Here is a 27,468-nt window from a genome sequence, read left to right on the forward strand (position 1 = left end):
TCGCCAGTCAGCGGTCGTATCCTCGGCCCGACCTTGACCCCGGCCCAAGCGCAGCTACATCTCGCCTCTGAGCAGCCCTGCATCGTGATTGCTGCTCCTGCTACACGAAACCGGCCGGCGTACGTGCCGCCAGCACTGCTCTCATTCTTATCGGCGACACATCGGTTGATAATCGAGAGTGCTGGGTTAAACCGACCGCGGCCGAGCAAACCCCCCAACCATTCAGCACACGCCGCTTCTCTGATACAGAAGGGTGGACCAGGCCGAGCGGCCGATACATGCGCCATTCCGTCCGACCTGTCTGTCCCACTGACAGAGAAGGGTCGAACAAACGACATCCTCGAAGTACACACAACCGCACGCACGCACGCACGCACGCACGCACGCACGCACGCACGCACGCACGCACGCCGCACGCACGCACGCACGCACGCACGCACGCACGCACGCACGCACGCACGCACGCACGCACACACAAAGGTTAGCTGCCAGTTGCCAGTTTCACGTGGGTGGACGGCTCACCAGCGCCTGGTCAGCTCAGCCCCCGTCCCCCTCAGTCCCGTTGCCCCGCCGTCTCCGCTGTCCCGCCCCGCGCCGGTCGTCGCTCCTACCTGACGCTGCGGCCCTGCGGCCGGGCCGGGCCGGCGCCACCGGCGGCTGGTCCCTCATCTCGTCACACACCGCCAGCGGCCGCGGCTTGACCTCAGGTCAGCAGACGACCTCGCCGGCCAGCGGCCGGCGCCGGCCGCGGCGCTCTCCCGCACTGTGGCGTCTCTCCCCTCTCCCGCACGCGCTCGGTCCCAGCACTGTCGCAGTCTCTCCCCTCTCCCACACGCTCCTCCGTCTGCACTGTCGCAGTCTCTTTCCCTCTCCCGTACGCTCGTTCACACACTGTGGCGCGTCGGCCGTCTCCCAGGCACCGGTCTCGGCGTCCCAGCTCCTTGATCTTGGCCTTGACCGCCGGGTCTCGGTCGCCGCCGTCGTGTGTCCGGCCGCTGCGGGCGGTCTGCTGTCAAGTGACGACTGCTGCCGGACACGCGGCGTGCCGCCGGTCAGCACCGACGCGGCCGGCCGAGGGACGGCGGCGCCACGTCGACCTCCCGCCGAGCGCCGACACAGCACCGCGTCCGCAGCGGCGGCAGCGGCGGCGGTCACCCTGCCGTCCTCCTCCGACCCCGCGCCCGCACGCCCGCACACACAGCGCTCCCGCACTGCGCCCGGCGGCCCGCGAGCCGGACTGCCGGCGGCGGCGGCGGCGGCGGGGCGGCGGTGCCGTAGTAACACGCGGCGCTCTCACCGCTCCGCGGCGGCAGCGGCGGCAGCGGCAAGCCACGGCCGCAGCAGCGGCAGCGGCGGCAGCGGCGGCGCGGCCGGTGGCAGACGCTGCGGTGGTCGCGGTCGGCGACGAGAGAAACCGGCTGGTGTAGGAAACCCCCCGCCCGGCAACAACACCGCCATGAGAGGGACGAGAGACAAAGGAACGCCCGCAGCGTAGAAAAAACCGCCGACACCGGCGCCGCCTGCGACAAAGGAAAGCGCATAGCAGGCGACACAGGCTGAGGCAAAAGCGCTGAAACCGCCGGACGTCGAAGCGTACGCGCGGTAGCCCCCAGCGGCCGGCGCCGGGGGGGGGGGGGGAGGCGTCAGTGGTCAGGGCCGCTCACCGCCGGCCGGGCCCCCGCCCCGCCCCGGCAGAGAGCGGGGGAGCGGCCGCCGGGGCAGGCCGGAAGCCGCTCACATCCGGTGACGAGAAGGTGAGCGGCGGAGCGGACCGCGGCGCCCGGCCAGGCCGAGAAGCCACCGGTCGGCCGGAACAGGAGGCCGGCAGAGCGGGCAGGGCAGCGGGCAGAGGCGGGCAGGTGCAAGGAGCCGGGCCGGGACCGGGTCGGAGGGACCGCAATAGAAACAGATGGAAAAAAGACAAAGCGGTAGCGAGAGATGATCATCGGGACCGATCTACAAACACGGGAGCAGTCTCAAGGGAAGAGAAAATAAGGGACCCGCAGTAAGAACAGCAGCACAAAGCCACCGAGTCACGCCACCGCCAACGGGCTGCAGACAGCTGAGGAGACACAGACACGGTCACGGTCATGACACGGCCGCCGTCTGGTCATGCCGGCCGCACCGGTGCCATCTGGAGCGAGCGGCCATGCACCAGCGCCGGTGACCGCATTCCAGGCCGGCACGGCCACCTCTGACGGCGCCGGCGCCGCCGCCTCGTCAAGCAGCGACGGACGGCGCCGACGCCGTGTCCGACACCCGCGCAGAGGTCGCGGCGCTCCGGAAGGGTTGGGGCGCGACGAGCGTCCGTGTTGGCTCCAGCGCGGCTCCAAGTGTCAGCGGTGACTCGGGGGAGCTGGCGGCACCCGGACTGCCGACGGCGTACCCCCGGACAGCGCCACCGGGGCTGCCGACGGCGCACCCTCGGACAGCGCCACCGGGACTGCCGACGGCGTACCCTCGGACAGGGCCACGGGGGAGCTGGCGCCACCCGCACCGTCATCGGCGTACCCCCGGACAGCGCCACCGGGGCTGCCGACAACGGTGGTAACCCTCGGACAGGGCTACGGGACGAGCTGGGACCACCCGCACTGCCGACGGCGTACACTCGGACAGAGCCAGGGGAGCTGGCACCGCCCGCAGTCGCCGACGGTGTACCCCGGACAGAGCCAGGTCGTACCAATCCCGGGCGGCCCCGTGTGCACCGCCGCCGGCCCTCCACCCGCCAGCTGACTGAAGACAACTCCGGCTGCCTACTCAGACGGCTCGCTGCTCCCTGATAATCCTCAGCCCCTCGGTCGCCGCGGGCACCGAGGGCGCCTCTAAAGCCACGGCCGGCCGCTGAAGCCGGACCGGCGCGCCAGCCGTCGAGCCCGGAGGGCGTCCAGGAGGGGGGGCTGTAGCACACCCGGGGCATCGATCGGCGACAGGTGTGCGGGCCGCGCGCCGTGCCGCGACCGCCGGTCCGGGACCCGCCGGTCCCGCTCCACGCTCCAGACGCCGCTCTGCGATCCCGCTACACTAGCGGCGGGGGCGGCGCGGACCGGTGCCCCCCCCCCCTCCCCCGGAGCCGCCCAGCACCGCCGCCGCCGCCGCCGCCGGACCGGCAAAAAGGCGGGCGCCGTGGATGGTCGTGACTGGTGGCAGGTGCCGGTCAGAAGACTCCGATTGGCATGGCTGGCGTGAAGCGCGAGAGTACGTGCTGGGCAGGCCTGGAAGCGATAACCTTGAGCCCGACACAAGGGCGTAACGCGAGCTGCCAGCTCAGCCGACAGCTCCGCACCGCGACAGCGGCACAGGGCTGGGTCGGTACGCGGCCCAGGTGGGGCCGTCTGGCCAGAAGACGAACGCCTCGACCAGTGCCGGGTCGTGTCCTCTTCCACACTCTGCTGCCGTACGTCCTTCAGTGACACGGACGGACACCCGACACTAGCCGCTGCCGTGGCCCTTACATAGCGCATCCAAGGACCGGTCGGCCGCCCGCCCAGTGCCGCTGCAACCCTGACATGACCTGAACCCGAGGTCGCAACCGTCCCGCCCGCACATCCGAACCCGTCACCGCTCAGCAGCAGCCGGCAGGCAGGACGGGGGGCAGCCGCGCCATAGCTGTAGCCCGGTCTGGCCGGCCAGCGTGACAGCGGTCCACAGCGTCGGCCCAGATCAGACCCCGCCCCGCCCGGCAGCGGCCCACTTTCCCCCTCGGTCGTGCACGCGCCCGGATAAACGGAGGCCGACCGACACCGGCCGGCCGGAGGAGAAACGGAGATCGACCGGCCCGGCTGAACACGGCAGAGCCGCGGGAATTTCCGATAGAGCCGCGCGCCGCCACCAGCTGTCCATAACCCCCACCCGCCAGAAATGCGCCCGCGTGGCGCGAAATCGACTGCGGGCGACGGATTTCCGATACGGGCGGACGCCAGCAACAGCTGCCCATAACTCGCGCCGCGGGCGTCAGGGTCGCCGCGTCACGCGGCGTGACAGCCGCCCGCGGCGTGAGAGCCGGTCACGGCGTGACGCGGCCGGCGGCGTGCGGCGCGCGGGTCACGGCCAGCGGCCGCCACAGCGGCCGGCGAGGGCGGCCGGTCGGCCACCGCGCTCGAGCAGGACGGCACACGCGCCGGCGAGGGCGGGCCGGTCGGCCACTGCGCTCGAGCAGGACGGCACACGCGCCGGCGAGGGCGGCTGGTCGGCCACTGCGCTCGAGCGAGGTGTGACACGGCCGGCGACAGGATCCCGCCATCTGACCGGACGACAGGTGTCTGCCCGGCCGGTCGTCTGCTGCTGTCGCAAACGCAACAGGTCGGCGCCAGTCGGGTGGCCGGCGCGGCGCCGAGGCGGAGTCGACAGGCCGCCGCAGAGACTGCTGCAGAGGGCCGGCCCGCTCCCGGCCAGCCGCTCTGAAAGAGGGCCGGGCCGGGACGGCCGTCCCATCGCCACCGCATCGCATCGCATCGCATCGCATCGCCATCGCCATCGCAACGTGCACAGCACGAGGCGATCGCCGGAATCCAAATCCAGACTGCTGTCCTAGTCAGTCGCGTTACTTGCCTGTAGTGGCCGTCAGTCCGTAAGCGCGCAACGCCCCTGACAAGGACCGCTGGTCTGCAAAACTCCCACAACCGGCGAAGATCACGCCACCGACAATGCGGAGATAGTGCCCAGATCCGGTTCCTTCTACAAGCGCGGGCGGCCCGGACCACTCCCGGATGACTGCTCTCGAGACGGAACCGTCCACTGGTGCCCGCCGGCGTCGCCGCTGCGTTGACATAGGCTGGAGGCACCTGTCGACGGCCGGCCCGCCGGCAGCCGGCTGGCGGGGCGGCCGGGCCGCCGGCGCCCGACCACCAGCGGCGGGGTCAACCGCCGACGGGCCGAAGGCCAGACGGCAGAAGACAGAGGCGCGCCCCGGCTAGTGCGCGGCAGCCCACGCACGCCGCTGGGCAGCGTCTGCGCTCGACCGATCGCTCCAGAGGAAACGCCCTCGCTCACCAGAGAGCAGGGGAACGGACCAAGCCCAGCAGCGGTGGCCATCCACTCCCGGCCAACCACCACGGGAAGTGAGGGGGGAGGAGGGGAGTCCAATGCGGGTCGACCAGGGCGGAGTCCGCTTCTCGCTGACTGTCACGCCGCGTGAGCGTAGGTCCACACAAACACGCCGCGTGAGCGTAAGTCCGCACAAACACACCCGGCCACTCGGCACAGATCCACCTGGCACTACCGGCGGCGGGATGGGGAGGGGATGGGCTGCCGGCGGCGCGTGACGTCCGTGACGGTCGTGACACGTCTGGCTGCAGACTCTCTGTCACGACGCCGCCGACGGCAGCCGGAGCGGGGCGCGAGGCGCCGGCGAGGCGCGCCGTCGCCGCCGCCGCCGCCGCCGTCTCCGGCACCGATCACCGCCGCACGTTCAGCACGCGCACCAAACAGGGAAAGCTCATCGCGGCGGCGCCCGGCGAATTCCGAACTCGCCGGCGGCGGAGGTGCCCGGCGTCGCGCGCGCACTTGCCCGCGGGCGTGTTCGACTGCGCCCGGCCGCGCCGGGGCGGCGGCGCCCACCCGGCGGCAGCGTATCGATTCAACGACGAGAACGCCCTGGCTGCCGCGCACGGCGGTCTCCAAACCGAGCCGGCCGGGGTTCTCAAGCTCAGCGGCGGGAGCGGGGCCGGAAAATACCGGACGCGGGGCGAAAGGGTCACCTTTTTACTCGCCGACGAGAAAGCCGCAGAGGTCGGAGGGCCTGACCGCGGGGGCGCTCGGGTCACGCTCGGCGTAACGGAGACGGCGCGGCGGGGCCGGCGGCTGCGGCAGCGGCGGCCCGCGCCCGGAGGCGCTGGCCGGGTGCCGTCCACGGTCGTCGGCAACACAACACCCTCGGCGAGTACGTTGGTGAGAACGACGGCCCGTGCAGTGCCGGTCTCCAGGCCGGAGCCGGGGCGGCGGCAGCGCTCGGTAAGCGCTTCTCACAGGAGACCTATGACAGGGCACTGGTAGTGGGTCCGCGCTGACCGCTGCGCCGGCTGTGCTCAGCCACAGGCCTGGGGTCGTGACCGACGCCAGTCTGGTGCGCCTCGCGCCTCCTCACAACGGCACAACAACGTGCGCAGCTGTAGTTAACATAATACGACTGGCTCCTTGTCGTCCGTAACGGCCAGTGCAAATTGCACTGATCCATGCTCTGCTTTCCACGTAGAATGGGGCATAAATATCAGTACCACGCTATGCATGCCAGTGCACTGAATCAGTCTGATGGGATAGCCAGCCAGCCGGCGTGTGGCGAAAAGGCCCGGAGATCGCAAGGTGGCTAAGACAGCAGACCAGCCACAGTCGGTGGCATCCCCCCAGACCAACAGCCTCGGAGATCGTAAGGTGGCTAACGCGGCAGACCAGCCACAGCCGGTGGCATCCCCTTCAGACCACCAGCCCCGCAGATCGCAAGGTGGCTAAGACAGCAGACCAGCCACAGCCGGTGGCATCCCCTTCAGACCAAGAACTCGTGAAGACCGCTCGTGAAGAACCGATGTCTCCCCTTTTCGTCCGCCTGCGCGTACTCCCCCCCCCTCCCCCAGCGCCAGCGCCCGTCCGGCTGGGTCGGGTCGGGTCGGGTCGGGTCGGGTCAGTTCAGGTCAACACCGCGCCAGCCGACGAGCCCCGCCACAGGCACAGAGCGGGACATTCACAGTGGTATTGGAGGACAGGGGGATATTCCCGCGAGGACAGGGCTTCGGGCTCTGTCAGGGCTCTGTCCTCCGTGCGGAAAGGAAAGTACAAGCGAACAGACACCGCGCGGAGAGCGCCGAACGCGAGGCAGAGCGGCGGGGCGGCGAGAGCGACGGGACAGGTCGGCCAATAACAGCCCTACAATTCACTGACGCACGTAACGGGTAAGACCATTAGTGTCTAAATATTTCACACGGTTGACGGGTCGGACACGGGGAGAACGGGCCGAGCGTGGCACCTGTGGAGGGCGGGCCGAGCGTGGCGCCCGTGGAGGGCGGGCCGAGCGTGGCGCCTGCGGAGGGCGGGCCGAGCGTGGCGCCTGTGGAGGGCGTGCCGAGCGTGGCGCCTGTGGAGGGCGGACCGAGCGTGGCGCCTGTGGAGGGTGGGCCGAGCGTGGCGCCTGTGGAGGGCGGGCCGAGCGTGGCGCCTGTGGAGTGCGGGCGCCCAATGACGGCCGGCCGGACGGCTGCCAGGGAATGGCCTGAGAATCTGGACAATCACGACAGCGAACGCACAGACAAGCAAACAAAAGTCAGTGTGGATAGAAGCTGGGGCGACCAGCTCTAATCGTATATTTGGATTTAATTGTTTCATTCTTCCTCTTATATTTGGGAGCTATTCGTCGAACCGATGATGTTATTTTCATATGAGTACGGAAGGCCTTCGTCCAGCGGTTTCTCGTGTTGAGTTTTATGATAAAAATACCATACACTCTCCGTACCCCGAGGTACTAGTTACACACCGTTATGGAGTCATCACTAGTTACATCGCATCACACATCACACATATCTCATCACTGGTGATGTGAGTCATCACATCACACACCATAATGGAGCCATCGCACTAGAGTGAGAACACTCACATCAGTGAGTGTTCTCGTGATGAGTGCTTCGAGGCGGTCAAAACGTCGAGCGTTCTCGACATGTTCTCGGCGTTTTCGTTCTCGAAAAGGCAGTCATGGCCACGAATGAGCCAGGTCAATGTCATCAAGCATACAAGTCAATCATCGGGAATGTCGTCGACAACCGCGACCTGAAGACCCGAAGCACCTCAGACCCGACCCGACCAGACCAGACCCGACCCGACCCGACCCGAAACCGACCCCCACCCGACCCGACCCGAAACCCAGACCCGAAAGGCCCGAAGCTATCCCACATTTCGCGCGCCCGGCGGGGTCGTAGCAGCCGCGGTCGCCGCGCTCCACAGAAGGCGGACAGAGTCGCAGGCGCACGGTCGGACCCGCGGCACGGACGGGCAGACGGCGGCAGGCGGGGGCGGGGGAGGATCTGACACAGCCCGCCACGTACCGTCGCAGGCGCACCGAGCCCGTCTGGCCCATCCCGGGCCGGCCGGAAGGTCACGCTGTCCAGTCCCCAGCTCAGGTGGTCCCGTCCGGCGGTCCGATGCCGTGGTCCGTGCCGTGGTCCGGTCCCGTGGTCCGGTTCGCCGGCACTGTCGGGACGCGCCTCTCCCCGCTCGGCGGCGGGCCAGCGTCACCGAAGCCCCACAGCCATGGCCGGCGGCAGCGGCCGAGCCGTCCGCCGTCCTCCACGGGCCGACGATAGCCGGGTGCCCTATCGCGACTGTGACGTCACACACGTGACGGCGCCGGCTCGAGCCGGCCGCCGTCCCCACGGGCCAACGATAGCCGGGTGCCCTATCGCGACTGTGACGTCACACACGTGACGGCGCCGGCTCGAGCCGGCCGCCGGCATCGCGGCCGCTAGCTGCCGGCCGTCCTGGCGACGGCAGTTGTGTCGACGCTGACCGATGTGATGATGTTGGGGGAGGGGGGGGGGGGGGCGCTGGGCGTATGGCGACTGAGGGGAGCGGCGCGGCTGGAGCGGCACACCCTCTGTGCACTCAATTCGCTGGCGAACGGGCACCAGAGGCAGCACCAGCGTCAGCTCCACCAGCGGTGTGCGCACCAGCGGCGGTTTCAACTCCGGCGGCCTCAGTCCCAGTCCCCCCGAAGTGCCATCCGTCGGCGTCCAGACGGCGGCACCAGCGCTCCCCGACATACCACTGCCAGCGCCAGAGCCACTGACGTGCCACCGCCAGCACTGGCACCCGGACCAAACAGCATCAGCAACAGCATCGTCAGCAGCCTCGTCGCCAGCGCCGGCACCGCAGCCCTCCCCATCCACTGCACCCCGGAGGGAGGGGGGGGGGGGGGGAGGTGGCGGAGACCGGCAGCGAGCGGAGCCGGCGCCGAGCAGACGGCGCATGCCGCTGGCTCAGCCCAGCGGCAACGGTGCTGACATATCCGGCCGACGCTCCACGTCAACCGGTGACGTCACGGCTGACGTCACTTTGCCTGCCGATAGCGTATCATGGCCGCTGCGCTGCCCCGGTAATCAGACCAGACAGCCGGCGGCCGGCGCTGATTGGCTGGCCAGCGTCCTCACGCCGCGTTTGGGAACGGCTTCGCCCGCACGCACACGGTGCCGGCAGGCCCGTGACGTCACGGCCGCCGTCAGCGCCCGAGCGCCACGAGACGGTCTGGCCTCGCTCGGCACGCGGTATGGCCGGCGAAGTCTGTGATTTGTAATAAAATAAATCCACCGCGGGCATTGCTATAGCGCGTATCTGCCGGCGACTATAAGTGCCTACTGATCCATTGGTTCCGGTGTGCTGCCTTCGTCACGTCGCGTTTTGAAGGCGCCTTTTTTATTTGGCGCTTTTTGGCGATCCACTGTGAGCGTACGCCGCCAAAGAACGTGGATCTCTTCTTTACAGCGTCCCCTGGCAACGGAGGGGAGCCGGCCGGGCCCAGCGGGTGACGGCCCTCCGGCTCGGCGCGGTGCAGCGGCGCCGCGGCCCGTCGGCGGTGAGTCGCGTCGAGCCCGCACACGCGTCGGACCGCTCGGTGGACCGCTTAACCTTGCGCTACCTCCAGTCCCTGCCGCCCTCGTCCTCCGGAGGTGCTCATCCAGCCCCTTCCGCCCTACGGAGCCGCTCCTCCAGTCCCTGCCGCCCTCTAGAGGCGCCCATCCGGCCCCTTCCGGCCTCCGGAGGCGCTCCTCCAGTCCCTGCCGCCCTCTAGAGGCGCCCATCCGGCCCCTTCCGGCCTCCGGAGGCGCTCATGCAGCCCCACCGTCCTTCCGCGGGGCTCCTCCAGCATCACGGTTCTCCAGTGGGGTTCCTCCAGCACCACGGTTTTCTAGTGGGGCTCCTCCAGCCCCACTGTTCTACCGCGCGGCTTCGGCAGCGTCCAGCCCGCTGGTGCCACTCACCTCTCGTCGTCGTCGCAGAGCGTGTCCGAGTCCTTATCGAAGTCGGCCATCAGGTCGTCGGAGCCCAGGCTGTCGGTGGGCGAAGCCAGATCGCGTAGTTCTGACACCCGCCGCCAGGAGGACGCACGCCGCGGTCGGCAGCCAGACAGCGCTGACGGACGGGCGGACAGACAGGTGAGAAGACCGAGCGACGACACAGTACGACGCACCGGGCGGTGACGTGGCCCATCGGTGTAACGTTGCCACATTCAGGGGTAGCTCGTGAGCTGCACGGGTGCCCAACAGTGGCAAACACTTCTGGACTTAAAACAAAAACATGACCCTCAGGCTAAAATTAAAACCAGGATCGATTTTGGTCGCGCTGGAACAAAAGTAGACGAAACCTCTGCTACCATCATCCCCGGACACAGCCCTCCGAGGAGTGGCGTCGCAAAATTCGTCCAGTCGGGTGTGCAGATTAAAAATATAAACTCAAGCTACCATAATCCTGGTCCTCTGGCGGCCTCCACACCCAATTCCTTGGTCCCAACCTATTGCCCCTTGGCCAGAGCCCAGACATCTGACCTGGCCGGCCCACTTGTCAAGCCTGAGGCGCTTGGAGGCGAGGCTGACCGCCTTCCGACTCGACGCCGACTGACCGATTTTGAACAGGGGTGGGGGTACAGACGGTGACCCCCAAGCCGGGGTGTGGTACCAGAAAAAAAGAATGTTGACATTCCTACCACCGAAGAGGCTGGGTTTTGAGACGCTGCTGAGAATCCAACTCCATGCCACAATCGGTCACGTATTGTTCCGCTCTGGCCATGACAGAACGCCGCGTCTCCCGTCTACCGGCTCGCCTCCTCTCACCTGCGTCGTGCGTCTCCAGGTCGCTGAGTGTGTCCTCGTCTCGCTCGATCGTCTCTCCGGACGGCTGCCCGGGCCGGCTCGTCCGCCGCTCCGGCTCCGCAGACTCCTCCCGCGCCGGCCTCGGCCTGTCCCGCGACTCGTCACGCTCGTCCAGAGCAGGTCCCGGCTCGTCCCGGAGCTTCGCAGACTCGTCCAGCGCCGGTCCGGGCCCGTCGCGCGCCTTCACCGACTCGTTCCTGGCCTGGACCAGCTCGTCCTGTCGGCGGGGCTCCTCGTCCTTGGTCTGAAGCGCCTCATTCCGAGCCTGCACGAGCTCGTTCCGTTCCTGGTCAGCCTCATCCTTGGCCTGGCCGGGCTCGTTTTTGTCCGGCGCCGGCTCGGGCAGCCCCAGCCGCTGGTAGGTGGAGCCCAGGATCGGGTGCACGCGCTCCTCCGCCGGCCGCGGCAGGCGGCGCGCCAGCCGCTCCGCCCGCTCCTCCATCTGTTGGCGGCGCGCCGAGGCTGACGTTGCCTCGGCGTCCGCCGGGCGGCGTAGCGGCGTCTCGAGCGTGGTCAGTGCCTGCAGGGGGCGCGGCGTGAGGCGGAACGGGCGCACGTACTCGCCGCTGGCCGGCTCTGTGATGCGCAGCGGCGGCAGCGGCGGCGTCTCCGGCTCCCCAGCCATCAGCTCCTCCAGGAACACATCCGACGCCAGGCTGTCGGCGCCGAACGCGCCGAACGCCGGCTGGTCGCCGATCTCGTCGTCGATGAAGTCCTCGGCGCCGCGCGAGTCGTGCGCGGCCAGCAGCGGCGACAGCTCGCCGGCCTCGCCACCGGCGCTGGCGGCCGGCGCCGGCGGCGGAGGCGAGCCGCCCAGGTCTGTGCAGGTACCAGTGTCGCGCAGCCGCGGGCGGTGCAATGGCGAGGTGGCCACGTCGCGCGTCAGCTGGCGCATCTCGCGGCGGAGGCCGGCCAGCGGCGCGGCGGCCGGGCTCGGCCGGCGGCCGGCGACCGGCGGCGCCGCCTGCTGCCGCACCCTGTCCACGCGCTCCTCCCAGCGCGTGACACGACTGCGCACCGTCTGCTCGAGGCCCGAGCGGAGCGGCAGCGCCAGCGGCGGCGGCGACGGACGCGCCAGGAGCGGCGGCCTGGCCGCGCTGGCGAATGGGCGCGCTCCAGAGGCCGCTGGCGCCGCCGCCGGCCGCGTCAGGCCCGCCGGCTGTGTGAAGCCGAAGCCGGGCCGCTGGATCTGCGTGACGCGCGTCCTCACGCCGGCGTCGCTAACGGTGACGCGCGGCCGGCCGAGCGCGGCGTTCGCGCCCTTGTGGATGTTGACCGAGAGGGCGATGGTGGCGTCCTGCGTGCGGATGCCCACCTGGAAATCGCCAGGCGTCGACGCGCCGCCGGCTCCGGGGTACGCCTCCACCGGCGACGGCGAGGTCTGCTCGGCTGGCGTGGTCGTGCCCAGGCTGCTGGTCGGCGATCCTCCCAGCGTGCCGACGCCGGAGTCGTCCAGTTTGGTCTGTTCGCCGCCGCGCGGCGCTGGTGCGCTGGTGCGCGGCTTGACGCGCGCCACCTGCGGCCGCGGCAGGCCGCGCCGCGCCGCCGCCGGCGCTCGGTTGCCGTTGGCGTCGCTGGCGGCACTCGAGCTCGACTGCAGGCTGTCGGTGGAGGAGGAGCCGGCGCCGGTGCCGGTGGCGGCGGCGGTGCGGCGGGCCGGCGGCGCCGAGTCGGTGGGCAGAACGCGGGCCGGTGCGCCGCGCCGCCGGAAGCCGAAGGCGTGGCCGGGCGGGCCGGCCTGGCGCGGGTACGGCGCCGTCCGGTTCATGGCCGCCTTCTGTCCGACGGGGAGAGAGCGCGGTCAGACGGTGCGGCGGAGGGGGCGGGGGAAGGGGGAGGTCAGCTGGGGAGCGGGGCGATTCAGCAGTCACGAATCCGACGATGGAGAGAGAGAAAAAAAGAGAGAGAGAAGGAGAAAGGGAAATATAAAGAGAGAGAGAGAGATGAGAGAGAGGAGAGCGAGAGCGAGAGCGAGAGCGAGAGCGAGAGCGAGAGCGAGAGCGAGAGCGAGAGCGAGAGCGAGAGCGAGAGCGAGAGCGAGAGCGAGAGCGAGAGCGAGAGCGAGAGCGAGAGCGAGAGCGAAGAGCGAGAGCGAGAAGCGAGAGCGAGAGAGAGAGAGAGAGAGAGAGAGAGGAGAGAGAGAGAGAGAGATAGAGAGAGCAGAGGAGAGAGAGAGAGAGAGATAGAGAGAGAGAGAGAGAGGAGAGAGAGAGAGAGAGGAGAGAGAGAGAGAGAGAGAGAGAGGAGAGAGAGAGAGAGAGAGAGAGAGAGAGGAGAGAGAGAGAGAGAGAGAGAGAGAGAGAGAGAGAGAGAGAGAGGAGAGAGAGAGAGAGAGAGGAGAGAGAGAGAGAGAGAGAGAGGGGGGGGGGGAAGGCCAGACCAGGGGCAATCGGGCGAGGGGAAACAGTGGCAATCGTGCAAGCATCGATAACAATGGAGGATGGGAGCGAGGAGCTGTGCAGACAGCACAGAGTAACTGAACAGACAGCACAGAAACACGGAACATACGGCACAGAGTAACTGAAGACAGTACAGAGTAACGGAAGACAGCAGAGTCACGGAGGAGAGCACAGAGTAACGAAGCAGAGAGCACAGAGTCACGGAGCAGAGGGCACAGAGTCACAGAGCAGAGAGCACAAAATCACGAAGCAGAGCACAGAGTCGGAGCAGAGCACAGAGTCACGAAGCAGACAGCACAGTCACGGAGCAGAGCGCACAGAGTACCAGAGCAGTAAACAGAGTATCAGTCGGCGAACAAGTCGAGCCGTTCAGCGCACCAGCAGAGCACCAATCAAACGCCATTCCACCGCAGGCAACAGCGGCGACCATCACCAGGCAGACCAGCCAGCTGGTCGGTTACCTAGGCAACCGACCGTTCGGCAGGTGAGCGACTCTTCTGATTTGATAACCTCTGACAACCTCTCGCCGAGCTAAGCGTCTGCCCCCCGACGCCCGTTAGCAGCCCGTCTACCGCGTGAGTAACCATCACCCGCTTACCGCGGGCGCCCTCCGTCGGCCGGCTGACTTGCCGATAACAAAAAAAAAAAACATTTTAACTTGTGTAACTCGAAAGCTAGCAACTGGAATTCGAGCTTTCAGAATCAGTTATCATGTTCCACAATATTTGCCCTTGACCAAGAAGCTCAATGGAGGTGTCCCATGCATTCAACCGAGCACGGCTGCGGCAGACTGCGACAGTCTGGACACTCGTCTCATGCGCTTACATGACGTGCGTTACAACTTCAGCTTCAGGCCATGGACGTCTACCGAGCCGGCACACAGTCCTACAGGACTGCTGTAAAAGCGCTGCATCACTCGTGAATTCCAGGTTCGGGTTATGGACATCTACCGAGCCGGCACGCAGCCCTACAGGACTGCCGTAGGAGCGCTGCATCACTCGTGAATTCTAGGTTCGGGCTATGGACATCTACTGCCCACGTTGAAAAAAAAACACCTTCAAGGCTCCTACAGGGATCCTGCGGGACTCGTGAATGTTCACACCAGAGTTCAGCACAAGCTCTGAAGGATCTGAAGATCTTCAGCGTGAGGGGAGTGAGGGTAATACGCCATCACACGTCACTTCAGGGACAGCATCGCGCATCATCAGAGCGCCGCGGCCGAGCCCCATCTGTATGAGATCGCACTAAACTAATGCGATGGCGGCAAAGAAGACGCGAGCCAAAGTCGTGACGAATCCTCACAGTTCAATTCAAACACCGAACGCATGTTCAAAGAGCCCCGACTAGCTTAACTTGGGGCTGGGATGGACAAGGGACTGGAGGGAAAGGGCGGCCACAAAGTGCTGGCGTTCGTCTGTCGGTCGCGCACCGCCGCTCTAAGCGGAAGCCGATCGATAGCCGTCGGGGCCGGCGATAAACAACACAACGTCCGATACGTCGCCTTCCTGCAGCACCCGCCCACGTGACGCCTCGTGCCAGGTGCGGCGCAAGGGCACCCCAGCTCGCCACCAGCACCCGCCGCCGGCCGTGACCCCAGGGTCGGTCGGCGGGCGGCGGCGCCATTTGCGAGCCGGCGGCACCCCAGCTCGCCACTGGCACCCGCCGCCGGCCCGTGACCCCGGGGTCGGCCGGCAGGCCAACGGCATCCCCAGCTCGCCACTGGCACCCGCCGCCGGCCCGTGACCCCGGGGTCGGCCGGCAGGCCAACGGCACCCCCAGCTCGCCACTGGCACCCGCCGCCGGCTCGTGACCCCGGGGTCGGCCGGCAGGCCAACGGCATCCCCAGCTCGCCACTGGCACCCGCCGCCGGCTCGTGACCCCGGGGTCGGCCGGCAGGCCGGCGGCACCCCCAGCTCGCCACTGGCACCCGCCGCCGGCCCGTGACCCCGGGGTCGGCCGGTGGGCCAACGGCATCCCCAGCTCGCCACCGGCACCCGCCGCCGCCCCGTGACCCCGGGGTCCGACGGGGAGCTGCGGCGCCGTTTGCGAGCCGGCGGGAGGCGGTGGCGGCTGTCGGGCCGATAACTTGGCTCCCCCGCCGTGAACGGCCGGCACATGCTGTACTGCGCAACGGCAGTGCCCTATCGTGCCACCTCGACGACGTGGGAACGACCGCCCTGAGTTATGGGCGACTACTGAACCTGGTCAAAAGGCCCTGTCCTGCAGGCACCATGACGAACGGCGACAGCAAACGCAACAAGCAACTAATTAAACAAGGAGGGAAACTACTACCAAATAAAACATAAACAAATACAAAAACCTGGTGTTCCGGATTTGCCAGTGAAACCTGTTCATCCATGTTCGCTTATGCCCCGCGAGGCCCGTCATGGTCGCAGCCTAGCTTCTTCAGGCTGCCAATGCTAAGACAGCGTGACCAAACGCCGACAAGCGTTCCACCAGTCAAACTAGCCAACCGCCGCAGCGGGTACCGCGAGACCTGCCGGCGGACAGCGAGCCACCGACACGTGACCGGCCCGCCAGCCCCGGCGGACAGCGAGCCAACGACACGTGACCGGTCCGCCAGCCGTCCGCGACACCGCGTCGGCGGTCGGTCGGTTGGCTGATGGATGACAGCGGCAGTACCGCCGCGCTACCGGCGGCCGATCTAGGCCGGCGCCGTCGCCTCCGGCCCGGAGCCGTCACCGCTCCGCCGACCCGCCACAGCGGAGCCGGCGGCCGATCTCGGTCAATGCCTGAGGAGCAGCGGCCGGATGCCGTGCGTGCTTGGATAACTCCGATCACATAGCTCACGGTCGGCAGGGATTAAAGTCAGACAGGGACAATGCGATGACCTGGGGGTCAGCACTAGCCCGAAGGGTCAGCGCCAGCGCGGGACAGAAACGGGGCTGACCTGAGCGCATAAGGTGCGACGGGCTGGCGTGGGGTATCACGACGAACTGAGGCCAAAGCGAGCAGGAGGGAGGATACAAAACGAATAGGCCACTGACAGAGTTGCACAGGAAGGGTGAGCCGGTACGGTGCTCCGGAACCCAGCCTCCCGCAGCAAACACCGCTTGAGCCGGAACCGTGCTCCAGTGCCTCTCAAAGTTAACACCGCTCGGAGCCGGCACCGACCCCAGGCTGAGAGCAGCCAGCTGGGTTCGGAGCCGGCACTGACCCCAGGCCGAGAGCAGTTAGCTGCGCTTACCCTGCCGTCGCCGCCTCTCCCGTCTTGGCGACGGTAAGAGGGCAGGCCGGCGGCACGTCCGCCCAGTCGGCTGTTCCGCCCAAGCGATCATCGAATCCGTGCCAGGAAGCGAAGAACTTCCGGCGTTGTGCAACAACTGGCCGACACGCCGACACGCGCATGACATGGCCGACACGCGCCAAAGCTCGCGGAACTCGTTAAATTGGATGACGATGACTAGCCAGAGGCTTTGCTTCAGTTCGATTTGTGTCGTCTTGTGCAGGACGAACTGGTCAAACTAGTCACAAATGACGACTTCGTGTATTTAGAAACCGCTTACGCGTGATATGTACCCAACCATTACCAGAAAGCCATGGCCTTTTTTGATGTGCTAAGTTACACTTGCACCTCCTATTTGTAGTACATGTCGCTGTAGGAACAAAACGAATCCTTTCAAAATCAACTCTGTTCACCAACTCCTCCTGGCAGGTCGCGGCTGGAACCACATCATAAGCGATCAACAGCATCGCAAACCCCGAAGCACACCGTCTTCCTCGGAAGTACCGGCCGAGCTTCGGTGGCGCGGCGGGCCCGCCGTGTGCCGGTCCTGGACCGGACGGGCGTGCGGCGCCTCGTTAGGCTCTGGGGTGCGAAGAGCCGACCTCAGGGGTGCGGCGGCCCAGCCGTGTGCCGGCCCTGGACCGGACGGACGTGCGGCGCCTCGTTAGGTTCTAGCGTGCGAGGAGCCGACCTCAGGGACGCGGCGGCCCAGCCGTGTGCCGGCTCAAAGGACAGGTGTGCGGCGTCTCATTACGCTCCGGCGTACGAGGAACCCGACGCCAGGGGCGCGGCGGCCCCGCCGTGTGCCGGTCCTGGAGAAGCAGGCGTGCGGCGTCTCGTTAGGCTCTAGCGTGCGAGGAGCCGACCTCAGGGGCGCGGCAGCCCCGCCGTGTGCCGGCCCTGTAGCGGCAGGCGTGCAGCGCCTCGTTAGGCTCTGGGGTGCGAGGAGCCGACCTCAGGGGCGCGGCAGCCCCGCCGTGTGCCGGCCCTGTAGCGGCAGGCGTGCAGCGCCTCGTTAGGCTCTGGGGTGCGAGGAGCCCGACGCCAGGGGCGCGGCGGCCCCGCCGTGTGCCGGCTCAGAGCAGGACACAGAACACAGAACAGGACGGCCGCCCTGACCGCGGCCGCGCTGGCGGCACCGACGGCGGAAGCTGCCGTCGATGGGAGCTAATGCTAGCCAAGGTTTGAAGATGCTTGCTCTCCCTGACAATTAAAGCCGGGACGAAAAAAGGTACGGCAAGACAGATGAAAGAAGGAAGGACACGTCGCCATACGTGACCTGGAGCCGCTCGTCAGCAGCCATGTCAAGGACGGATGACGGGCGATGTCACAACAGGGTCAACAGATGCAGCAGGAATCGACGAGCAGGGAACTTTTTGTCTTGTTGACATGTGAGGAAACGTAACGAGATGGTGAGGGTTGTGAAAATCAGTCGGTTTTTCTTCGGCGTGTAGCTTTTTTCCTCAACAGGGAGAGACGAGAGCCACACCCCTGACTGACAGGGAGACGTGAGCCACATCCCTGACCGACAGGGAGGGACGTGAACCACTCCCCTGACTGACAGGGAGAGACGAGAGCCACACCCTTCACTGACAGGGATGGACGTGAACCACACCTCTGACTAACAGGGGGGGGGGATGTGAGCCACACCCCTCGCTGAAAGGGAGGAGCGCTGAGCCACACCCCTCGCTGACAGGGAGGGGCCCTGAGCCACACCCCAGACTAGCTCGCTTCCCTGGCAGGTGTGAGGGACGCCGCCTCCACCGCAGACCGACCTGGGCGGTGGCGGCGGTTGGCATAGTCTCCCACGCAGGCCCTCCTACAGTCCGTCCCGCCTCCCGGGTCTGCTGTCGCACCACCTCGGCGCCCCGGTCACGGCCACGGCCACAGCCACAGCCACAGCCACAGCCACAGCCACAGCCACAGCCACAGCCACAGCCACAGCCACAACCACAGCCACCGCACGGCCGACCGGACCGGACAGTCGCACAGTCCGGCTCGGTCGACGGCGGCGGCAGAGGCGCCGCCAGCGGGCCGTCCCGCAACGATCGGTACCGACAGCGGCGGAGGCCGTCGCAACACACCGCGATAATGGATGTCTACTGTCCACCAGCGAACATCCTGCGGTTATCCCGAGGCACTTCGCCAGTCGACTGTCTGGTGGTTGGCGTTCATCCGCGGCTATCATCTGCGCGTGCCTGGCGCCGCCCCTGCCCCCCGCTGAGTCACGGTCGGCACCGACGGCCATCGATTTCCGGAGACGCCGTCCGTCACGGGGCGGTGGCGCCGTGACGCCGCCGCCGGCGGTGGCGGCGACTCCGCCCTCGCCTGCAGACGCCCCCTCAGATTCCACGACGGATCCAGCCGCGCGCGCTCTTGCCAACGATTCCCACGGGACCCGGGATCCGCCTTCGAGACTCGAGACCCGGGACCCACCCTAGGGACCCGGGACCCGGGATCTGCCCTCGATACCCGGGACCCGGGATCTGCCCTCGGGACCAGGAACCCTGGATCTGCCTTCGTGACCACGGACCCTGGATCCGGCCGGCAGACACGCGGACCGCGGCGTGGGGTTGTCGCTTGCGCGCCGGTTGCGAGCGACCTGCGGTCATCTGAGCCGTCCCCTTGACTTGTGTGTGGCACTATCAGTCGCCTTAAGTGGCCGTTCGGCTCAGCTTGTTCACACGACCCGGCCCGTCCACAGCGGCTGGCGGCCGGCGCTCAGCAGGGTCAACGCTCACGCATGGATCCACTGGTGCGGCTCCAAGCCCGACCACAGTCGTGGTCTCAGCCGCCAGCCCCAGTTCCAGTCGTAGTTCCACCACAGCCACAGCCGGTCGGCAGAACTAATGGTTCGAGACGCGATAAAGGGTCCGTCGAGAGGTGTCGAATGTGACGACAAGCAGCCTCAGTAGGCGCCAACTAATTGCCTTTTATGGCGGCCACCTCGAGGGGCCGAGGAGCGGAGCCATCTCTCAGATCATCACACGAGGACGACGAGCGGAGCCACACCTCAGATCATCACACGGGGCTGAGGAGCGGAGCCATTTGTCGGATCGTCGCCGCGAGGCCACCGTTAGGCGGCTGAACTGCCTCCGGCGGCCCGGGAACGGCCGCCCGGAATCAGGCCAACTGGCGCCGCCGAGGTCCCAGCCGTCTCACGGAGCACCCGGCAGTTCCAGCCGTCTCACGGAGCACCCGGCAGTCCCAGCCGTCTCACGGAGCACCCGGCGGTTCCAGCTGTCTCACGCAGCACCCGGCGGTCCCAGCTGTCTCACGGAGCACCCGGCGGTTCCAGCTGTCTCACGGAGCATCCGGTGGTCCCAGTCGTCTCACGGAGCACCCGGCGGTCCCAGCCGTTTCACGGAGCACCCGGCGGTCCCAGCTGTCTCGCGGAGCACCCGGCAGTTCCAGCTGTCTCACGGAGCATCCGGCGGTTCCAGCTGTCTCACGGAGCACCCGGCAGTTCCAGCTGTCTCACGGAGCCTCCGGCGGTCCAGCTGTCTCCCGGAACGCTCGGCAGGTGAGGCTTCTTCAGGGGGTACCTGACAGCCGAGTGACCGAAACCTCCGTCGGAAAGAGAACTCAAGAACAATTCCTAATATGGGGTGCCCTCGGGATCCAGTTACCGTGAAGTTCGTGTTCCAATCCTCCGGGCCGTTTACTTCGGTCACCATTCGCCGCCAAGCACGGCGTACGCGCCTATCACGAGCTTGGCCAGAGGCGAACTTTCCTGTATGACTGGACGCTGCACACCGCTAAAAATTGTCGTGACCCGTTGCACAACATTTAACCAAAACTCCTTAATTCATACACGGCGCCTATACTACATTCAGCCGAACACTGCGCCCGATGTCAGGGCAGAGCGGCGGCGCAGGCGCCAGCTGAGGAGCCGAACATCGATCGGCCGAGGAGCCGAACATGGATCAGCTGAGGAGTCGTACATGGATCAGCTGAGGAGGCGAACATAGATCGGCCGAGGAGCCGAACAGGGATCAGCTGAGGAGTCGCACATGGATCAGCTGAGGATCCGCACACGGATCAGCCGAGGAGCCGCACATGGATCGGCCGAGCAGCCAAACATGGATCAGCTGAGGAGCCCACAATGGATCGGCTCACGAGCCGAACATGGATCCGACCCAACTGCACGATCCTGCAGGACGTTTTTGAAGGCCAGTTGATGAACCAGCGGCTGGATAGACCCTGTCTGGCTGCAGCACCCGAGCTACATGTTTGGGAAGTTATCAATCAATGCACGCCCGGAGGATGGGCGAGCTGTTCCGGATCAGGCCACAGCCAGCCAGTTGACAGCACCGCAGGCCGATGGTGCAGGTCCAGGATCTCCCGACAGTGAACAACACATCGAAGCGAAAAGATACACCAGATCAGGACCGCTTGGAGCATCGGACGAACGCATAGAGAAAACGGATGTACATCGCTACTCCTGCAAGATTCCTTTAGTATCCTACGGGACTTTTTGGCGAAGGCAATGTCTATCCAGAACACATGGCTACAGTCGCGAGCGCCAAGTGAGCCATTCAGACCAGATGCACAGGCCCACATAATCCCAGCGGGCGTACCACAGAGCCGATGGTCGAGAGAAGTCTTACAGGACAGCGAACGGAATCCTCTAGGACTTCTTGACGGCGGCCAGTAGCCGTCCATAACACCGCCGGCCGCCGTCAGTACGGGCGTCATTGTAGACCCGGGCGCCGGCCAGTCAACACCGAGTCGGCGGCGGCGGCACCCCGGCGGCGGCGGCACACAGCCGGCTGGGCCGCCCTTTGTTTACCACACACCTGCGGGCACCGCAGCCACACATGCAATGTGACGGAAGGGAACTAACAGCAGGCGGCGGTGCACGGGAGTCTTCACAGAAGAATATGCACTGCAGTTGGCACGGTCGCACGAGCTGGTGGCTAAATGGAATATATAAATGAATAGCTGCGCCTTGTTCAAGGGTCTGTGGAACTGTAACTTTGCCACGCGACCGTCATTCAATTCAAATCATGCGTCTTATCATATTCCGAAACATAATCTGCACAACGCATGGCGCTTCAACGCTCAAGTTAACTCAACTTAAATCATAGCTCTTTGCCAAAAGTACAATGAGATGACAGCAGAAAAATGTTGTTGGCAGTCAGGGCAGGGATGTGCTCTGGTGACTGCTTGGCGATGTGTCTTACGGGGACAAATGCTGCCGAGAATCACACACCCACACCCACACCCACACTCACACCTACACCCACACCTACACCTACACCTACACCTACACCTACACTTACACCTACACCTACACCTACACCTACACCTACACCTACACCTACACCTACACCTACACCTACACCTACACCTACACCTACACCTACACCTACACCCACACCCACACCCACACCTACACCTACACCTACACCTACACCTACACCTACACCTACACCTACACCTACACCTACACCCACACCCACGCTATATATATATATATATATATATATATATATATATATACATCAATCATTTGTTATCGCATTAGTCATATAAACCCAAGATACGTGACTACAAACCGCCTTGTGTCATAGCCAGCGTAAAAATAAACACATCGTCACACGGAAATCCACGAGGAGCCCTACATGGCAGACGCCCACCAAAGTTCTGCTGGATCCCTGTGTGACTTTCTCGCGGGGCCAGTAGCCGTCCATAACCCAGACCACCATTGAGGGTGGCCGGGCTGAGCTACGTCGGCGACCGTGACCCCGCCCATCCCAGTTCCACAGCTGTACAAACGCACTGCCTGCGCCGTTCCCCGCCCAAGACACACCGCCTGAGCCGCCGTCACAAACTCCGACTGCACGCCGCCCGCCAGCCACTGGCGTCAGCAGAAACATACGCAATAAACACATCATTTTCGACAAAAGACGGAAGAAAAACACGGTTATAAAAAAGAACACAAATTCATCCTACGAAAGACCGACGCTTTGAAAAAGCATTGCTTGAAGACTTTACATGGTATCTGATCCCAGTGAATGCCAGCAATTACCCAGGGCTAATTACTTCAATATCCTGGCATGTGAAACATTCCTTTCAACCACTGCACGTCTAGGAATCTAGGAAACCAGAGGTACGGTGTTCGATTCCTGCTGTGCCCGCCCTTTCTGCCAGGTTGAGAGGCAGGCGACGCCATCTAGCCTCAGCAGCTGAGTGCGTCGTAAAGCCCCAATGACGAAGAAAGGTGGTGTGGCCTTTGAAGCTGTGAAGCGTGGCCCATCGTTCTACGTTCAGATAAACACCTATCCACATACGTTCTTCACAAGTGGATTATAAGGATCACGACAATCGACCTATGGAGCTGACGGCTAGGCCCACACAATGTCATGCCACAGGCCGTCAGCGTCAGTGCCGGATCAGCCTGGAGGAAGACAAGTTGAGCAGACCTCTGAGCACTGCGGGACTGACGAAGGACAGTGAACGAAGGACAGTGAACGAAGGACAGTGAACGAAGGACAGTGAACCTTCGCAACGTTTAGGCTTTACATGGGGACTGGCCGCAATTTGATATGAATCAAGTGAAGCCAATCGTTACTGGAATCCAAACGAGGCTCACAAAAGTTTTCCGCCTCTAGGAATCAACTCAGAGACCGCGTCCTTCCCGATTTCCACTGGGCCTGTTGAAAGGACCAGCAGCTGTCCATAACCCACGGTCGCGGTCTCCATGCCGTCATTCAGGTCCGAACAGCTGACCCCTCCCCACCCACTGACGCCCACACCACACCCTGCCCTCAGCTCCCCCACAGCCTGCGCCGTCTCTGCTCAACACATACGCGCCCGCACGCACGCACGCACGCACGCACAACCTGCTAAACCATCGCAACAAATACACACCGTCACACGGCTGCAGCGGGCCCCAGACTGGGCGGGCCACGGCCGGGGGGCCCGGCGGCCGTGGCCCGCCGGCCCACATCTGCTGATGCTGCCCGATCGTGGAGAACAGCAGGGTGGTGCGGTGTGGCGGGTGGGGGAGCGGCAGGGTGGTGCGGTGTGGCGGGTGGGGGGGGGGGGGCGGCAGGATGGTGCGGTGAGGCCGGTGGGAAGAGCCGTAGGGTGGTGCGATGAGGCCGGTGGAGAGAACGGCAGGGTGGTGCGGTGTGGCCGGTGGAGAGAACGGCAGGGTGGTGCGATGAGGCCGGTGGGGAGAGCGACAGGGTGGTGCGATGAGGCCGGTGGGAAGAGCCGTAGGGTGGTGCGATGAGGCCGGTGGAGAGAACGGCAGGGTGGTACGGTGTGGCCGGCGGAGAGAACGGCAGGGTGGTGCGGTGTGGCCGGTGGGGAGAGCCGCAGGGTGGTGCGGTGTGGCCGGCGTGGCAGCGATCACGCCACCTTTCGACGTAACTGGGCTTTACGACGCACCCAGCTGTTGGGGCTATGTGGCGTCGCCTGCCTCTCACCCTGGCAGGAAGGGCGGGCACCACAGGGAGTCAAACCCTCGTACCTCCGGCTTCCCAGACTGCAGTGCTTAAAGGAAGCGTTCCACATCTGTGTGGGGTTTTGAACTGAAAAAGCCAGCTGGAATTCCGTGCATCTCACAGCCCTGCCCTCCTTAAGGCTTAAATCCATCTAGTTTCTGAGCTACACGCTCGCAGAGATGTACAGACTATGTCAGTGAGACTATTTCGAGGTCACTCAAGCATTCATGACACAACAACAACAACGCCATTCAAATCCATTCCATTACCCATGCGGCAATAAAGGCCAAAAGAATCATTGTCGAGTTGTTCATGCCTCGTGCCCGTGAGCACGATTTTCAGATATAACAACCGTCAATTGGTTCCCAATCAATGTTGTGCAAGGCACAATAACGCAACCGGACAATAATGTACTGAGGAGCATATCTCCTGAACAGAGAACTTGTGTTGTCTAGAACAGTCTTTTCCAAATAAAATAAAAGTACACTAATAGCTATAAGTGGGATTATTTCACAATATCGTATCCTGATTCATTATCTCCTAATGAAAAAACATTCCCTCCACGCAGGCGCGTTGACCGACTTTCGGCAACCCCAGCAGCACCTTTCATCGAGATTAACATCATCTCAACATTTCGCGCTCAAAAGACGCCGACCCCGGTGCCTTTCTCGGCGGCCTCCACCGTTGCCGGCGGGCATGCGGCACCATCGCCTGGCTTGCGGTGGACGGAGCGCCGACCGCCGTTCTTGCGGCCCCCCGGTGGTGAGGCGTCACGCCGTGCCTGTCCGTGCCGGGATCGACCGGGGTCACGTGACCGCGGTCGTGAGCCGCGGCTCACGGCCGACAAGCCGCGCTCTCGGGGTCAGCGGTGACGGGTGCCGACACGCCGGGGGAGGGGAGGGGGGGGGGGGCAGCCGAGGCAGCCGTCACACGCCTCCGCCCGGCCAGGAGCGGGACGCTCTGGAAGCGTTTAATTACGCAGCGCACCATTTGCGGGCTTCTCCGACGCACACCTAGACGGGGATGGAATGAGGTTGGATTGAACGAGAACCGACAATGCCCACGGTAAGACACAAACCACTTTGAAAGTGGAACCGAGCTGTCAGCGGTCAACTGTTGGCAACATTTCTCAACAATTCTTACAGGCACGCCGAAAACGCACGCTTAGCACATCTCCAGACAGTCACTAAAAAGACTGCACGAGATAAATAAAAAAACGCACGCCGCAGTGTCCGGAACCTCGCCAAGTACAGTTCCTGCTGAATAAAATTAGTGCCAATATAGCTTGCACCAAGATATGCCAAATCTGAGCCGGTCAGCTTTCGTCACAGATCTGGCGACCGATCAGCCTTGGTTATAGCTCTGATTATCAATCAGCCTTTGATGCAGCTCTGGTTACCAATCAGCCTCTGTTACAGCTCCAGGAAGATTGGCTTGGATCACCCAACCTGCCTGTAGAGGCCACCATAACAATAAAATTGGCATTAGCACACCCCACCTATTTTTAAATGGTGTGATACACAAACCCTTTTCAGCCTGACTTTTGCTCATGGTCCGCTCTTAAATAAAAAAATGTCATAATGGTATGTCTAAGGTAAGATAACAGCAGCCATCAGTAAGTATTAGGTCTCAGGTATACCAGCACAAAATTGAGATTAGGTGTTGTTAGATGATGGTAAAATAAGTGGTGATGACTAAAAACTCAGATTCAAATAAAAAAAGGTGGAAATTAGTGGCTTTTATATATGAGAAGAGACAGACACATTGCAATGATGAAGTCCCATCATAAATGTGAAGATAATGATTGACAGCAGCATAGTTTGTAACTTTTCATAGGGGGCAGAAGCATGGCTAGATGGGGGGGGGGCAGGGCCCTGGCACCAATGAAGACAGTATTGTGTGCCACAGCACCTACAAAAGCCCCTTCAGTTATTGTATGGCTAATATTGGGTGCTCACAGGGTTCTTGGGCAGCAAATTAGACAACCCAGGCAGTGTCACTAATGAGTGGCATATTAGGCACAATGGGTTGAAATATGTCACTTATAAAGCTGCTTTATCATTAGATCAGACAACACATGGTGTTTCACATGAAACCTTGGATGCAACAAGTTTTAGCATTTTCAGTTTTGGACTCGGCACTTTGCTTGCAGCATGGCTAGTCCAATCCATGTTTAAATTGCAGCTTATTCTGCAAACTGCATGCTGCAACAAAGTACAACTATGAACTGTTATCAATGCTGTGCCCCACATGATGAATATACCATCAATCCTGAGACAATATAGCACTGGTAATCACATTATTTTGAATATAGATATCACCAATTATAAAGTAACAAAATGTGGCAAGCAAACTTTATTTCCTACAATTATATATCTTCCCTTATCATGCCTTACCAACAGATCTCTGATGTTTATCATGCTGAGTGGCCTATTGCCTATTTTGCCTTTGATACCAAACACCTTTTGCAGAACAACAAGGCACAATAATTATGGGGCAAATACTCAATATTTAGCATCTTAACATATAATTGCCTCAAAAACATTGAGCTATTATCTAGCAAAGGATCCTAATTTTTTGCATATAATCACTACACACATACCATACAAACAAGGACTAAAAAGAGACTATGCAAAACCAAGCCCTCCCATGCCATTATGGTGTACTGGCTTTGACTGATGATAATCTACAGTTAGACCAGCAGCACATGATATGCATATCACACAGAACATCGTAAGGGCATTCAAGGCTTCAAGGACAACACAGAGGAGGACACATGCCCTAGAACAGGTAGCACATGCCATAGCACTGACCTTTCGTACTCTAGCAGGAGATCCGTGTCGAGCAGGATGGGTATAGGCTTCCGCTAGCTGACCAGATTTCTTGGAGTAGCAGCCTCCCATTCAGCCGGCCATAGACAACAGATGTCTGGAGGTCCTGCGTATCCCATCCGTTCGCCGCACCGGCAAAGCAGTGGCTACCTGACGTCAGGAAAAGCAGACTGCTGCTGAACAGGCACCAGGCAGACCACCACACACACACACACTCAACCATACGCCGCCCCATCTAGGCCAACCAGCCCATCAAAGCGCCCATCGCCATCGCCGATGGAAGCGGAGAACAGTTAGGAATCCGCGTCAGCAGCAGTTTGACAAATGGCCCGGTGCCCCAATTGTTCGGTACATGGACGGCCAAAACCGCGAACGCAAACAAGCCGACAGACGTCAGTGGGTACAACAAATGCATCCCTCTGTCACCCACCTGATGGTGTCAACTGAAGCAAAAATAATCCTCGCTTTCTAGCACAAAGACGATGAAAACCGCAAGCGTTCGTACGCCTCACCACTCGTTTTCCTCGAGAACACTAATACAACAAGCACTCTGGCTCGACCGAAGCGTCAGTTCCCGACAGGCGCAGGCGCGAGGATTTATCGATTTAATAGTTGTGAGAACTCTCAATAGGTGCCAGTACCACCGATCACTGGCAGTATTCTTCACAGCTCAGTGCGGGGGGGGGGGGGCGT

General features: G+C 63.5%; 1 protein-coding gene and 1 long non-coding RNA gene across 2 annotated transcripts; both read right to left on the reverse strand.

Moving 5' to 3' along the window:
* Positions 1-2,033: 2,033 nt before the first annotated feature.
* On the reverse strand, positions 2,034-11,567 carry LOC119089312 (uncharacterized). Its single transcript, XM_037211984.1, has 4 exons — positions 10,803-11,567; positions 9,954-10,104; positions 2,387-2,532; positions 2,034-2,062 (listed from the first exon to the last, which is right to left on the reverse strand). Exons 1-4 carry the CDS (start codon positions 11,464-11,466, stop codon positions 2,034-2,036), a joined length of 990 nt encoding a protein of 329 aa, XP_037067879.1. The 5' UTR covers positions 11,467-11,567.
* Positions 11,568-12,475: 908 nt separating this feature from the next.
* On the reverse strand, positions 12,476-27,324 carry LOC119094394 (uncharacterized). Its single transcript, XR_005093764.1, has 3 exons — positions 27,206-27,324; positions 26,758-26,925; positions 12,476-12,618 (listed from the first exon to the last, which is right to left on the reverse strand). It is a non-coding gene; the product is annotated as an uncharacterized LOC119094394 (long non-coding RNA).
* Between the last annotated feature and the right edge of the window lie 144 nt (positions 27,325-27,468).

This window comes from Pollicipes pollicipes, unplaced genomic scaffold (assembly GCF_011947565.3).
Source record: "Pollicipes pollicipes isolate AB1234 unplaced genomic scaffold, Ppol_2.1 Scaffold_1600;HRSCAF=1878_pilon_pilon_pilon, whole genome shotgun sequence".
In the NCBI taxonomy this organism is placed as follows: Eukaryota; Metazoa; Arthropoda; class Thecostraca; order Pollicipedomorpha; family Pollicipedidae; genus Pollicipes; species Pollicipes pollicipes.

Excerpts from the sequence above, each read along its gene's own strand:
- LOC119089312 (XM_037211984.1), bottom strand. The coding sequence starts at position 11,466 with ATGGCTGGGGAGCCGGAGACGCCGCCGCTGCCGCCGCTGCGCATCACA. Across the intron at positions 2,533-9,953 it reads CTCTGCGACGACGACGAGAG|CCCCGGTGGCGCTGTCCGGG; the intron begins GTGAGTGGCACC and ends CGTTGTCGGCAG. Across the intron at positions 2,063-2,386 it reads CCCGGTGGCGCTGTCCGGGG|CTGTCTGCAGCCCGTTGGCG; the intron begins GTACGCCGTCGG and ends GTGTCTCCTCAG.